The 15,319-nt window shown below is 37.2% G+C and overlaps 1 protein-coding gene across 3 annotated transcripts in view; it reads right to left on the reverse strand.

Moving 5' to 3' along the window:
• ZNG1A (Zn regulated GTPase metalloprotein activator 1A) overlaps positions 1 to 15,319 on the reverse strand; it is a 50,013-nt gene that overhangs the window by 2,384 nt on the left and 32,310 nt on the right. For 2 of the 3 annotated variants that reach the window (XM_024555148.4, XM_071221503.1), the window contains 5 exons: positions 11,023 to 11,079; positions 8,298 to 8,349; positions 5,286 to 5,354; positions 5,117 to 5,182; positions 194 to 323 (listed from right to left, as the gene is read on the reverse strand). In XM_024555148.4, the coding sequence (XP_024410916.2) occupies positions 194 to 323; positions 5,117 to 5,182; positions 5,286 to 5,354; positions 8,298 to 8,349; positions 11,023 to 11,079 (374 nt within the window). The remainder of the gene's footprint in view (positions 1 to 193; positions 324 to 5,116; positions 5,183 to 5,285; positions 5,355 to 8,297; positions 8,350 to 11,022; positions 11,080 to 15,319) is intronic. The other variant, XM_053923996.1, reaches the window with a different exon arrangement.

Genomic DNA, 15,319 nt, shown 5'->3' on the forward strand with positions numbered 1-15,319 from the left:
CGGGTGTAATAACTTACAGTTTTAATTTGCACATTTCACCTAAAATGTCACATGGTGTGCTTGAGTGTGATATTATCTTACAGAATTACATACTTATGATTTTGTAATAAAAGATTTTGTAATTATAGACAGGCGTTATTTGTGCCAGACCCTGTATTTTCTGCTTTTAGAAATTCAATGGTTTGTAACTTACCGATAAGAACCAATCGATTTGTTCTCTCGGTGTCATCTTTCCAGCTCACTGGGGTCTCCTCCACATCATACAGCTCATAGACGCCTTGGACAATCACCTGTTGTGGTTTGTCTTTGATCGACACCAGGCCCTGCTCAGAGGACAAGGACCAGTCAGCCTTATTTTGAATTTGAAAACAGAAAGCATTTAATATTAATGGATTATTTTTTCCTATTCCTTTTCGAAATACAAACTCATTAAAAGATACTGTTAAAAGTACTTATTTCCTGCCCTGGCTGGTGTGGCTCAGTTAGTAGGAGCCTCTTCCTGTAACTGAAAGGTTGTCAGTTCACTTTCCAGTGAGGCACACACCTAGGTTTCGGGTTGGACCCCTGGTCTGAGCACACACAATCCCAAGTCCAGGCATGTATGGGAGGCAACCAATTGATGCTTCTCTCTTGCATCTATGTTTCTTTTTCCCCCTTCCTCTCTCTTTAAGAGCAATGAAAAAAAAAGATTCCTTGGGTGAGGATTTAAACAATTAATTTTAAGTTACTTATCTTTAGTTACTTATACATTAAGTTTCTTAAAGCCTCCAATTTTAAAAAAGTTTCTGTACACATTGATTTGTTTAAATATATTTTATTGATTATGCTACTATAGTTGTCCTGATTCTTCCCCTTTGCCCCCCTCTGCCCAGTACCACCACTCCCTCCAGCAAGCCCCCTCAGTTCATGTCCGTAAGTCATGCATAAGTTCTTTGGCTTCTCCATTTCCTGTACTGTTCTTAACATCCCTGTCTATTTTGTACCTACCAATTTGTACTTCTTAATCTCTGTACCTTTTCCTCCATTCTCCCCAATCCCCTTCCCAGCTGATAACCCTCCAGGTGATCTCCATGCCTATGATTCTGTTCCTGTTCTGCTTGTTTGCTTAGTTTGTGTTCTAGATTTTGTTGACAGTTGTGCATTTGTTGCTGTTTTAATGTTCATAGTTTTTGTCTTTTTTAAATATAGTTCCCTTTAATATTTCATATAATAATGGCTTGGTGATGATGAACTCCTTTAGTTTTATGTTGTCTGGGAAGCTCTTTATCTGCCCTTCAACTCTCAATGACAGCTTTGCTGGATAGAGTAATCTAGGTTGTAAGTCCTTGCTTTTCATCACTTTCAATACTTCTTGCCAATCCCTTCAAGCCTGCAAAGTGTCTCTTGAGAAATCAACTTTTTTAAAAAAGATATTACTTATTTTCAGAGAGAGGAGAAGGGAGAGAGAAAGGGAAACATCAACGTGTGAGAGAAACATCGATCAGGTTGCCTCTTGTTCACCCCCAAATGGAGACCCAGGCTGCAACCCAGGCATGTGCCCTGACAGGGAATCAAACCTGCGACCTTTTGGTTCACAGGCCAGTATTCAATCCAGAGCCACACCCGCCAGGACAGCTGACAGTCTTATGGGAACTCCTTTATAGATTAACTCTGCTTCTCCTCTTGCTCTTAAGATTCTCTTTATCTTTAACCTTTAGCATTTTAATTATGATGTGTCTTGATGTGGTCCTCTTCAGGTCCAACTTGTTTGGGACTCTCTGTGCTTCCTGGACTTGTATGTCTAGTCCCTTCACCAAATTAGGGAAATTTTCTTTCATTATTTTTACAAATACATATTCAATTTCTTGTTCTTCCTTGTCTCCCCCGGGCACCCCATGATTTGGATGTTGATACGTTTGGAGATGTCCCAGAGGCTCCTTATTCCATTCTCATTTTTTAAAATTCTCTTTTCTTCCTTATGTTCCAAATCATTGATTTGATTCTCAGCTTCATCCCCTCCTGTTGGCTCCCTCTAGATTTTTATTTATTTACTAATGCAACCTTCATTTCTACCTGTGTCTTTTTTATGCTGTTGCAGTACCCAATGATTTCTTTGAGCATCCTGATAACCAGTATTTTGAACCCTGCATCTGATAGGTTGCTTATCAACATTTCATTTAGGTCTTTTCCTGAACTTTTATGCTGTTTTTTTGTATGGGCCATATTTCCTTGCCTCCTCAATTTGGCAGCCTCCCTGTGTTTGTTTCTGTGTATTAGGTAGAGCTGCTTTGACACCCTGTCTTAGCAGTGTGGTCTATTGTAGAAAAGTCACCCATAAATTGTGGGAGCCTTAGGTAATTGCCAGGGTAGGGCCACCTATTTCACTGCTTTGTGGCTGGGCATGGGAGGGCTCAGAGAGGGAACAATGCCGCTGCCTGGCCTCTGGAGGTTGCCTGGGAGGAATCTTGTCTCCTGGCACTCGCCCTATTGCCAGTCACTTCACTTTCTCCCCTTCCCCTGTGTACCACTTGTGCCCTTCCAGCTGTTGCCCTGGTGCTGAATCTGAGAAGGGGTGTGTCTACATGAATCCTAAGTCCACTGTGGGCCCTTTAAACTACAGAATTCTTGAGAACCCAACCCTCACTGGTTTTTACAGCCAGAAATTATGGGGACTTATCTTCTTGGTTCTGGAAGCCTGGGTTGGGTAGTCTGGTCTGGGGCTGGGATCGCTCACTCGCAAGGTATCCCTTCCAATTGATATCCACCCCATGTGAATGTGAGACTGCCCATTCCACCGCCTCTCTGTCCCTCCTGCCCATTTGGATGAATGTGGGTTCTTTAAATCCTTGTCTGTTCGAATTCCATAGGGCTTGATTTTCTGACGAATCTGGGTGATATGTTTTCTACTCTAGTTGTAATTTTTGCTGTAGTTGTGTGCAGAGGTGAAGCATGTTTACCTACACCTCCATCTTAACTGGAAGTACCACTGATTTTTTTCTAACGACAAAATTCATATATGTATGAGGATGTTCTTTCAGTGTTATCACAACAAAAAAATCAAACACCAAAATGATAAAATATAATATATCAGATTCTACTGATTATTCTACTTTTAAAAATTTTATACTTATTTCAGTTTTTGAGGGAAAATCTGAGAAGTTAAAAGAGTTTGTTGACAAATAATTTGTTTTTGTATGAGTTGCAACAAATGGAGTAGATAACTATTAGTTATCTAAATAAAAGTTCACTTTATATTTATTTGCTGAAATGAGGAACAAATTATCTAACAAACTGGCTCCTATGGGTATAAAATCATTTCTCTGAAATATTTGTTGTGCATGTTTGTATAAAATTAATATATATTGACAGACAGAAAAAGACAAGGCACTGAGAGTCATTACCACCACACAATATTTGTGTATTTCTGGTACATTTATGTATTTTGTGTGTATGTCCTTCCAGTTTTTCTTTGCCTGTGCCCAGCTGCTTTCTGGCTCTTTCCCCTGGTTTTATTGAGATATAATTGACATATAACATTGTATTAATTTAAGGTGTATATGATTTGATTCTTTTCCTTTTTGAATCTGAACATGTATTGTAATAATAAACACCTTAGAATTACCTAAGCATCACTTTTTTATCATGAGTTTGAAACATTAGCTGTTACTAGAGTCAACATGTTCAACATGCTGATCACACTGGACCATTACTTGTAACAGGAAAGAGAAGGAAGTCTGTGAAGATAAAGACTGTGTTGGTGCAGGTCTCCCAGTGTTGTGTTGAGAGGAAGGCCAAAGGAGGAACCAAAGAGGACAGCTGCAGAAAAACTGGCATATATGTAAGGACAAACTCCAAACTGGGATAGTGCAGAATGAGCCACTGAACTCTGTGTAGACGTCTTGGAGAAGCATTAGTATAATGCCCCGATGGCTGCTTTTCTAGGCCCCAGCCCTTTAGTACTAGGAGACAAAAGCAGTTACAGAATGAAATACGATCTGCCAGTTAGGGTCATGGAAGATAGATGGTGCTACAATCATAAAGCAGCAGCAAGATCAGGTGGGACGGACATGGGAATCACCTGTCTTGCTCTGCAGCAGCAGCCTCAGGTAGGGCCAGTATAAGGAGTGAAGAAATCTCAACCTAGTTTCTCCACAGTCTAACATCTGTCGTTCTAGTGATCCCAGGAAGTCATTCCCTAACCAGAGAATCTAGTTACTAACAGTAATAATAATAAACAATAATAAAAAGTTTACACACTTCTGGAAACAGAAGAAAAAGACACTCAAATAACAGCTGATGGATTAAGCAAACAACCTAGAACTATTGCCCCATGTAAAAAACACCTTTCATGCCCTGTCCAGGTGGCCCAGTTGGTTAGAGCATCGTCCCATACACCAGAAGGTTGCAGATATGATGCCCAATCAGGGCACACACCCAGGTTGCAGGCTCAACCCCTGGTCAGGGAGCACACGGAAGGCAACCAGTCAATGCTTCTCTGTCATATCAGTGTTCCTCTGTCTTTCTCTCTCTCCCTTCCTCTTTAAAATCAATAAACATATTCTCAGATGAGGGTTTAAAAAAAACAAACCAACCACCTTTTGTGACAATAAACACCGTAATGTCAAGTGTTCTTTCAGTCTTTTATAGTACTGCTCATAGTATGACAAATGTTTAGTGTCTGCTAGAAGCATCAAGAAGCAAAGGTTCAGCTGCAAGATTTCTAATATTACTTCTCTGTTAATAAAGCTTTATTGGAAAAACTAACACAGGAAAATGTTCAGTTTTCTCTAACTGACTAAGCTGAGTGCCACAGGGAGGAGTGTTTCAACAGTCAAGCTTCTGAGCCAGATAACTGCTCGGAACTCCTGGGAGGAGAGAGCACAGGGTGACACTTCAAACCACGTGGGTTGTGGTAGCTGCAACACTGAATGAAGCTGTGCAAATAAATCATGCTTTATGCAGTGATTTCCAAGGCTGCTTTTCAGCAGTGGAAATACGGAAAAATGAAAATAGATAAATGTTATTTGTACTAAAGCCAGTACTTCTGTATGATTTTTAAAAATCCAATAGGATTTTATATAACAGCCAAGAAAGGGACTCTGTCCAAAAGTGTAAGCCTGTACACTGTATACTGCACCTTTAGTCGTATGACCTCCATGCAGTCACCATCCTTGTTGCTCACGTCCTTTTCCCACAGAAGATTCTGTATCAAGTGACACAGGTGAGTAAGACCAACCACTGCTAATAGAAACAGCTGTACAACAACACAGTTGATAAACCATTAATCAGTTAACAACTGCATTCACCTGAATAAATACATTTAGATTTTCTTCCTTTGCATTTCCTGGTACTTCAAATGTGACTGTAATAATACTCTGTAAAGCAAGAAAGAATCAATAATGACTTTTTTATAGTAAAAAATGATTTTTTAAAAATTGCCAAGTTTTTAGATAAAAAGTAAGGAATGCATTCATAGAAATTTATGTGGCCTAACAATACCTATTACGTGTAACTTTTTCACTATTACTTGCTAATTTTGGGTATTGGCAACTCCATTTTCTATATTGTGAAGTTGTTTGGCAGTTTCATATTTACACAGAGAAACTGCCATAAAGGGAACTCTTTATTTAATTCATTCTCCCCTGGATTCTCAGTGCTAAGAGAGAAGATAATATTAATACGTATATAGAGTTTATCAATTTTAAGTACTGAGCCAGGTACCTTTGCCTGGGTCACTTCAATTGTGACAACCATCCTGTGAAATAAAGAGAATTATTTCCATTTTATAAATTGGGGAAAATGAGGCCCAAACAAAAAACAAATAAACTACCCAGAGCCAGGAGTAGACCTCAAAACCAAAAGTTTAATTCTGTTCTTTGGAAAAAGAAATATAAAGGAAAGGTTTGGGTTATCTCTGGCCAAACATGTGCCAAGGGGAAAAGATTATCTAGAGATGAGAATGAATAGTGTGTCATCTTTGGTTTTAGAAGATGACATCATCATTTACTGCACATTAACTTTCAGATTTATTTTTCCTCCTGACCTTAATAAATCTCTCACTGTCTACTTAAGGAACCAGAAGCTTATGATTTCCTGTAGCTAGTCATGTAATTAAAATCCAAATGGCTAATTTCTGCCATAACCCAAAATTTCAAACTTGATGATGAAAATCCAAGGCTAAAAACATAACCTGATAAAAGCACAAACCTTACCGCAGATAATAAGAATAAAATGTTCAAGCCAAGCTTTAAAACAGGCAGGAAAAAAAACATTCTAAGGCACAGCTTCCATCATTTCCTAGAACTGCCTATCTCCTCACCAGCAGAAAATCATACAGGCTTATGCTAGAATATATGAAAAGATCAAAGCTGTTTTCTATCCAAATATACTGGGTTGGCCAAAAAGTTCATTTGGTTTTTTTCCGGACGATGGTTCTAGTAGCACTTAGTTGTCTTTAACTTCATTTGAAACAATTTTGTTAGATTGTATTGTGACAGCTGTAGTATCAGTGTGCATTTTAAAAAAGCTAATCAAAATTGGTGAAATTTTGTGCAGTCATTTTATTATTGAAGATGGAAGAAGATACACAACATTTTTGATGTATTATGCTTTATTATTTCAAGAAAGGTAAAAACGCAACTGAAACCAAAAAAAGATTTGTGCAGTGTATGGAGAAGGTGCTGTGACTGACTGAACATGTCAAAAGTGGTTTGCAAAGTTTCTTGGTACTGTTGACATTTTGACCAGATAATCCTTTGCTGTGGGGCTGTCTTATGCATTGGAAGATGTTTAGCAGCACCCCTGGCCTCTACCCACTAGAAGCCAGTAGTGGGAGAGAGCCAAAATATCCAAATCAATAAAGTTATTTGTGAAAATGAAAAATGTGTCTTTTATTTTACGGAAAAAACTAAACAGACGTTTTGGCCAAACCAACAGTTAGAGAATGGCTAGAAGTAAATAAATATTAAAGACCAATGTCAGCAGAAAATTCACTGGCATTTAGTTTACACTGTTGCTTCTAATAGGAAAAGCAGAAGGAACCTTCTTGTTCAGATATGGGACCTGAAAGCCAACTAAGATTGGACTTTAAAATGTCATATTTCTAAAGTATTTATTTTGTTGCAATAGCTAAGTGGTTGAAACAATGTAAAATTAGTGGATAAATGAAAATGTAGTAAATAATGCAATATAAAATGTGGAATAACAGAATTTTAGAACAGAATAATAGAATTACTCATCCTTTAAAAGAAAAGAAATTCTGACACATGCTACAACATGGGTGAATCTTAAAGACATTATGCTACATGAAATAAGGCAGTCACAGAAGGACAAATACCACGATTCCACTTACATAAGGTATCTACATAGTCAAACTTATAGAAGCAGAAAGTAGAACAGAGGTTGCCAGGGGCTGGGGGAAGGGAAATGGAGAGCTGCTATCAGTGAGCACAGAGCGTCAGCTCCGCAAGATGAAAACATTCTAGAGATCCGCCGTACAGCAACGTGCATGTAGTTAACCATACGGCACTATACACTCTGGATGCTTACACCAACCTTTTCCCTGATCAGTTTAATATTGTTAAAAATGGGCTGTATACAGAACCCCACTCTGCTTTTAAGCAGGGATTCCCTTCAGAAGAACTGATCAAATATGCTGAGTGACCTGGAGAATGGAGAAGTTAGAAAGCATAACTTTCTAAACTAATACAAGGTCCAGCACAAATAACACCCTCCACACCCCCCTTTTTAATCTTTGTCCTGGCTGGTGTGGCTCAGTGGACTGAGTGCTGGCCTGCTGACCAAATGGTCACTGGTTCGATTCCCAGTCAGGGCACAAGCCTGGTTGCGGGCCAGGTCCCCAATTAGGGGGTATGTGAGAGGCAACCACACATTGAATTTTCTCTCCCTCTCTTTCTTCCTCCCTTACCCTCTCTCTAAAACTAAATAAAATCTTTTATTAAAAAATCATAAGCATGTAATTCTGTAACATAACAATATCATATGCAAGCACTATATGACATTTTAGGTGAAATGTTCAAATTGCCATCCATCTCTTGTGAGACATTCACTTACCCCCCCAACCACACTCAATGGCGTCACTTCTGCCGGACCCTGTATTCTAAGCAATTACAGCTTAATGAATTCCTATAATGCTTTAAGATGTGAGATTAGATGGCCTGAAAAACATTCAAGTCTGACAATTATCAACACAGTTCAAAAATACATTTTTAAGAACAGTTCTAACATAACAGTTGTAAACAGAACCAATTTAGTTAGAAATACTTTAAAAATATTTTTAAGATTTTTTTTTTTTTTACCTGATCAAGATGAGGTTGTACTGCTGGCAAATGTTGAAGTTTTTTCTGCAAACTAAAACAACTCACTATAAATTCAGAGATCAATACATTTTTTACTTAATCTTGTACATTTCTTAGAGATACAAAACTACAGAAGGAAGAGAAAATCCAGCGTTGAATCTATTACTTGTTGCTCACATATTCTAATAGAGAAAAGCTGGCAGATTGCTTTAAAACTTTTCTTAAAAATGTACACACGTTCACATACATAAACACAATGTAAAGAAAAACTGATCTTAACAACACTATTTTGTGTGGCTAAATATGTCAGTAGATTTCTTTTCAATTCCAATTGATCTAATACAGGCGTAGAAAAATATAAATAAGCATTTTTACCATTGCTCAAAATTTCACTAACTCTCCCCATGCTTTCTAATACGAAAATGCTGGTACCTAAAGAAAGTTAGAAGAATAAAATTTCCTTATAAATGCTTTCCCTTGAACATGACTACTTAGTAAAAAAATAAGTAGTATCCATAAATGTAAGTCTTCTACACAGTCAGTTACTGGTAAAAACAAAAAGTCAGAATCTTAAAAATGCATTGTTCTGATAGGAAAAGAGTGAGAAGATCAATATGGCGTAACAAATTGTAACTATAACAACTGTAGCAAACATTTAGACACTGATGGGGGTAGGGCTGGGAGGAGGAGAGGACTTAAAGTCTTGCAGATGTGTTGCCTTGAAGAACAGTGAGGGGTAAATTAGTTACAAGTTTAGGAAAAAGAAAAGGCTTATAGGGACTATTGGAGTGAGTAAGTCTCTAGGAGGGGAGGGGGTCTTAGTCGGCAAAGTGTCAGATTAGATATCCCTAGCTGGTTGCTTAGGAATGGAGTCTCTGTTTAACAGCTAAGCACAATGAAAAGTTAGGCAAAGGCCTTACCCACACCAGGGACATCCCACTAAATAGCTACTTCTTTAAGTGTCACTAATGCATTATAACTGTTCTTAACCAAGTCATATACTCTTTCCCTACACTCAATATTTAATGTTGTTGAACAATGACTGCCTAAAACTTCAACAGGGCAGGAGGAAAACATTTTCTTCTGCCCCCTTCAGGTCCCTGGCTGGGTCTGAAAATTAGACTGACAAAGAGCAACAGGAGGAAAGCATAAAATTACCGAAGTTTTACACGACACAGCAGCCTTCATAAGGAAATGAAGACCCAAATAAATGCTTAAGGCGTAGAGGTTTCATGCTGGGTTTGACGAAGAGTACAAAGTCATGGAAAGGTATGACAGGACAGAGTGTGAGCCAAGTGTGGTAAACTGGGGGAACTCGTAGGGTCTGCTCCTTCAGATTCCTCTGTGTGTCCATTTGTCTTCAGAGACAAGGAAGCTCCTTTCCTCCAGGTGTAAGGAGGAAACTCTCACATAAGGGTTTTATTGACCCATCTTCAGAGGAAATGGAAGAAAACATTCACAAATCATATGTCTGATTAAGGGTTAATACCTAGAATATACAAAAATCTCCTATAACTCAGCTACAACATCGAAACCAAATAACCCTGATTTAAAAGTGAGCAAAGTACTTAAATAGACATTTCTCCAAAGATGATATACAAATGTCCAACAAGCATATGAAAAGATGTTTAACATCTCTAATCATTAGAGAAATGCAAATCAAAACCACAATGACCGATCACCTCATACCCATTAGGGCAGCTACTACCAAAAACAACTGAAAATAAGCATTGGCAAGATGGAGAAAAACTGAAACCCTTGTGCGCTGCTGGTGGGAATGTAAAACGGTGTAGCTGCTATGGAAAACAGCGTGACGGTTCCTGAAAAACTTAAAAATAGAAATACTACAGGATACAGCAATCTCACTTTTGGGTATATATCCCAAAGAACTGAAAGCAGGATCTTAAAGAGATATGAGCACACTCATGTTCATAACATTATACACATATAGGGGACTATTACTTAGCCTTTTAAAAGGAAGGAAATACTGTCATATGCTGAAACATGGATGAACCTTGAGGACTACGTGAAATAAGCCAATCATGATAAGACAAATACTGCTTGATTCTACTTAGGTGTATCAAAGTAGTCAGATTCACAGAAACAAACGAGAACGATGGTTGCCAGGAGCAGGGGGGAGGGGAACATGGAGAGTTGTCATTTAACAGGTGCAGAGTTTTAGTTTTGCAAGGTAAAAAAGTTCTGTAGATCCATTCCACAATAATATGAATATACTTTACTGAACTGTACACTTAAAAATGGTTAAGATGACTTAAAAAAAAAGATACTGATATCCAGGAAAGAAATTTACATTCTTCTCTTCCTTATCAAAAAGATTCCTTTTGGGGAAAGAGGCAGGAAACTGATCCATTACTGAGGAAAAAGGAGGTACCTGTGGTAACACCCCAAGCTAAAATTTTCTATGTGTTTCATGCATTTTGTCATAGAATGTATTATATATATTTGGTGGAGAAATATTAACAATTGCTCTCTAACATTAACTGCCATTTACACTATAATTTCTATAGGAAAATGTACTGTGATTTCCAAACATCCAATTAACAAAACTTTCAAGAACATAATTATTAGGAACAGACTTTTACGTCAAAGGAAGTATAGGAAGCGTAAACCAAGTGTGCAACTCTGTAAATCATTCCTCTACCTCGTATAACTTTGTAATAATAGGTACATTACAACAAAAATGACCAAAATACAGGAAACATACCTTATTCCAGAGAGACTGTCAAAGGCATGAAGATCTAACACATTAGAGAGATCAACTCTAAAAAAAAGAAAACCGAAGTAACAGTGTGAAATTCTATGAAATATATTTAATCAAGAAAAAATATCTCAAAGATTCTTTTGCCAAAAATGTAGACATACAGGTTTATCAGTATATCATAGTATTTTGGAAACATAAAAACAATAGGCAAAGAACAAAAAGTTTGTAAAAAATTAATTTGTAGATTTTATACATAAAATTCAAAAATCTGGGTAAATGGTATAAGATCAAGGCTACCTGACTGTTGCTTCAATAAGCTATAGTTTTTTAGTTTGTTGGGGTTTTTTTTACTTTTAATTATCTTTTCAATCCTGCAAATTTATGAGCTTTGCTTTCTTTATTTATTGACTGTTTATAGAGAGAGAGGAAGGGGTAAAGAACAATAAAGAGACATTTATTTGTTGTTCCACTTATCGATGCATTCATTGGTTGATTCCTGTATGTGCCCTGACTGGGGATCAACCCCTCTCAACCTTAGTGTACTTGGACAACACTCTAACCACCTAAGCTACCCAGCTTAGGACTTATGAGCTTTTCAAATATATTTTATAGCAAAAAAAAAAAAATCACTTAAAAGACTGAAACTTTTCAATGCAACGGTTTATTACTCAATATGAAATGAGGGGAGTGGAACAAATGGAAATAACATGGTAACACAGGTGCATTACTTTTGGAATTTCTGTGTTTCTGTTACTCCACCTCCCTCCTTCTGTGATATAACGGGTAACACTATGAGAATGTGAGGAGTCAAACACCACTGTGTGCATTAGAAATATTCACTCTAGGACCCATATCTATATGCAAAGAATGTGGTTTGATTTCATTTTCTTCAGAATGGTGTTGCATACAGACTGAAACTTTCTGGTGAGTGATCTATCTGAATAAACATTATTTCTGTTAGAATAATTTAGTAGTAAATAATTAAACTTTATTAGGAAAGCAAGAATTCAAATAAAAAATATTGTACCAAAATTCGCATTAGATCTGGCTTAAATACATATATTTATAAAAACTAGTGATTGAGTTCCAATTCTTACAAGCCTATAAAACAGTAAAGGAAAGTGCTTCTTCTATAATCAAAGCTACAATCAAAGAATGTTTACAGACAATGACAATAGTATAATTAAATTTCAAAATTAGATTCCAGGAAATTCCCAAACATTTATTAAATTTTCTCACAAGGAAAACAAAACTTAGTCAAAGTGCAGATTTTTAAAAATGTGTAAACATGTAAGCTAACCCATCTCCTTTAACTTGGGGCTGACTGACCAGCTGTGTCTGCGCTCTCACCGGTCTGCCATACACTCACATGTGGGCCAGCACCGCGCTCTCAGATTATGAGTGCTTATCCCAGCACAGGGTAGGCGGGTTCCCATCTTTCTAAAAGAAGAATACTCCAAAGTTCTATGCCAATCGACTGTAACAATATTTCAAATTCTGGACATTCTAGATGAGCAGAATTAGGAAAATGGTCAAGCAAAGAAGTGCTCCATGAAGAAATGTTTGAATATCAAGTTATGTAAGAGACCAAAGCCTTCACATTAAACACATCCCCTTTTTCACCATCACAATTGAGCAAATATTTATATTGACAGGTGATGAATGATGTTTCTCCCCCAAGTTTATTAGCTTTATCTTAGGAAATAGCTTAAACTTTAAGAGAGTTTACAGATGCCAACTCTGCGAATATCAAAATTCAGGCCAATTGTTTGAATAGCAAAAGTCAGTCTTGAAACACAAGCTTCTAAATAAACTAGTTTTGCTGTGACAGTGTCCTTGAAAATACATAGATTTAGAGATAATTCTGCTTTATTCCAGATTCCTTTGATATTTCCAAAACAGAGCGGACCAAAAATAGATCTGTGCAAGTTAAGTTACAGAGAATAAAATATCAAAGCCTCTTACTGCATTCTCACCAGATTCTCAATGGAGCCTAAAGGATAAAGTCTTAGCTTCCAGATGAAAGTTACCATAGACTTTCTTCAAATCTGTTACCGCCATGAAAAGGAAAAAGGACTATAGACATGGACAGCAGTGTGACGGCTGTGGGGAGAAGGCTGGTATAAGAGGGATAAATAGCAATGGAAAAAAATACAATAAAAAAGTTTTAAAAACAGAAAATGAATGGACTATAAATGCAAGGGTTTATTTTGGTACCCTCAATGCTGTTCCATATATTATAAACATAAATTAAATAAATATATACTTATGTTTTTGTCCATAAAAAAGATAAAAAACATCAGGCATTTTTCAAAACATTAATATAAAAAAATAAAGAAAAATGAGGCTATGACCATTATGTAAAAACTAAATGAGAGAATAAAGCAAGCATAAGGAGGGAAGTAAAAACTTTCAAAGCTCATCTATTCTCCTAATTTCTGGAACTACCTATGCCAGGAGTGCCTAACCAATGAGGAGTTTGCAATATTTCCCAGGTCTAAAGAGTCTTTTAGGTAGGCTAAGACCAGGGACAGGAGAATGGCAAGGAAGAGGGCTCTGGCTGGCCAAGGTGGAAAGGGGAGCTCAGGGGCTACTCCAGGGATATTTTCTACAGTCATCTTTTCAAAGTTCCATAAGTTTCATGAACAGGGGCCACCAGCCAATTCCAGATCTATGAATTATCAATACCACCTAACAGATAAGTCCTAACACTAGAATTAAATTTCCAAACGCTTTCCCCAGTGGCACCTCAAATGACTACAAAACTGAACTAATCACCTTTACTAAACTCACTAACACCACACTACCCCCAAAATTGTTCCTCTCTTCTTTTATTTCCTAACTTGGAAAAACTGCACCTTATTTAATCCATTTCCCAAGAGTCACACTGCTTTTAATATCCTTCCCTAACTCTTAGCTGCCTACAGGAGAAAATCCAAACTATGTATCATGGCATTCAAGATCCTTTATGGTAAGTTCTCTATCTCTTCAGTTATATCTTTTTCTCTCTGCAACGTAATACCATAGGTTCTAGCCATTCTAATACATTCACAGGTTCCTGAAGTACAAAATATTCCTTTGGCCTAGAAAGGCAAGAAAACTCCCATTCATTCCTCAACTCAGGTCAATGATCAAGACTTGGGTCAACGATTACCTTCTCAGTCAAAATTTTCCGACTCTTCATCAAGAAGAGTCGAGTAATTGTTGCTCTATCTTCTTCATCTTACAGGACCCTGTGCACTTAATATTCCTGATATATAATAATATTTGATATATTGGTTTTTGCTTATTTGCTTCTGTCTTCCTCAAATGACTCATCTCCTTCAAGGCAAAGTTTTTGACTATACATTGCCTAAATCTTTAACATGCCACAAAATGTCTAGCAACTAGTAGAATGCTCAATAAATAGTTTGTTGAACAGATTAAGTTATTATCAACAAATTGGATTTTGGTTTTCCTCTGTTTAATCCACTTACATCTCCAAGATTTTTTAAAATTCAAGAGAAGATAAGAATGATACTCCTAATCTTTCCCTCCTGCTTCTGAAGTCTATGTGGTCCATTAGAACTTCCATTTTCCTCAAAATCAACTTAAGTTTTACCAATAAAGCAATGCTACACATCATTCTCATTCCTTAAATACTCTCCACTCTCCAGGTAAGCTTATGGCAGCTTTACTATTGTCAGTTTTTTTATTGTCAGCAATTGTCAATCACAAGATGCTTATGGGATGTTAAAAAAAAATGCACACACAATAAAACTAAACTTCCATCAGAGTGATTTCAACTACTTTGTTAAAAACCAAATCCCTAGTTTCTACACTGGGAAGCTCAAGTTGCTTTGTCTCAAGGAGTTTGGGAAAATATTTAATATAAGATTCATGACTTAATAGTAAGAATTCTACCATGGAGTTCTGATCTGCCCTGGAAAGGATCCTAATCCAACATCAATCCTCAACATAAGAAGTACTACTTCAAAGTCCCTAGATTCTCAGATGTACTGGCAAACACCAGGCACTGAAAAACAAGAGAAAAAGAAGATTTCATTCACTTGTTCATTCAACCATTTGAAGTAATAAAATTTAATCATTGAACGTTTACTGTTCTATAACAGAACAAATGTTAGAAATGTCATACAAGGCCCTGGCTGGCGTAGCTTAGTGGACTGAGTGTGGGCTGTGAACCAAAGGGTCACGGGTTTGATTCCCAGTGTAGGGCACATGCCTAGGTTGCGGGCCAGGTCCCCAATGGGGGCCATGTGAGAGGCAACCACGCACTGATGTTTCTCTCCCTCTCTTTCTC

This window comes from Desmodus rotundus, chromosome 1 (assembly GCF_022682495.2).
Source record: "Desmodus rotundus isolate HL8 chromosome 1, HLdesRot8A.1, whole genome shotgun sequence".
NCBI lineage: Eukaryota > Metazoa > Chordata > Mammalia > Chiroptera > Phyllostomidae > Desmodus > Desmodus rotundus.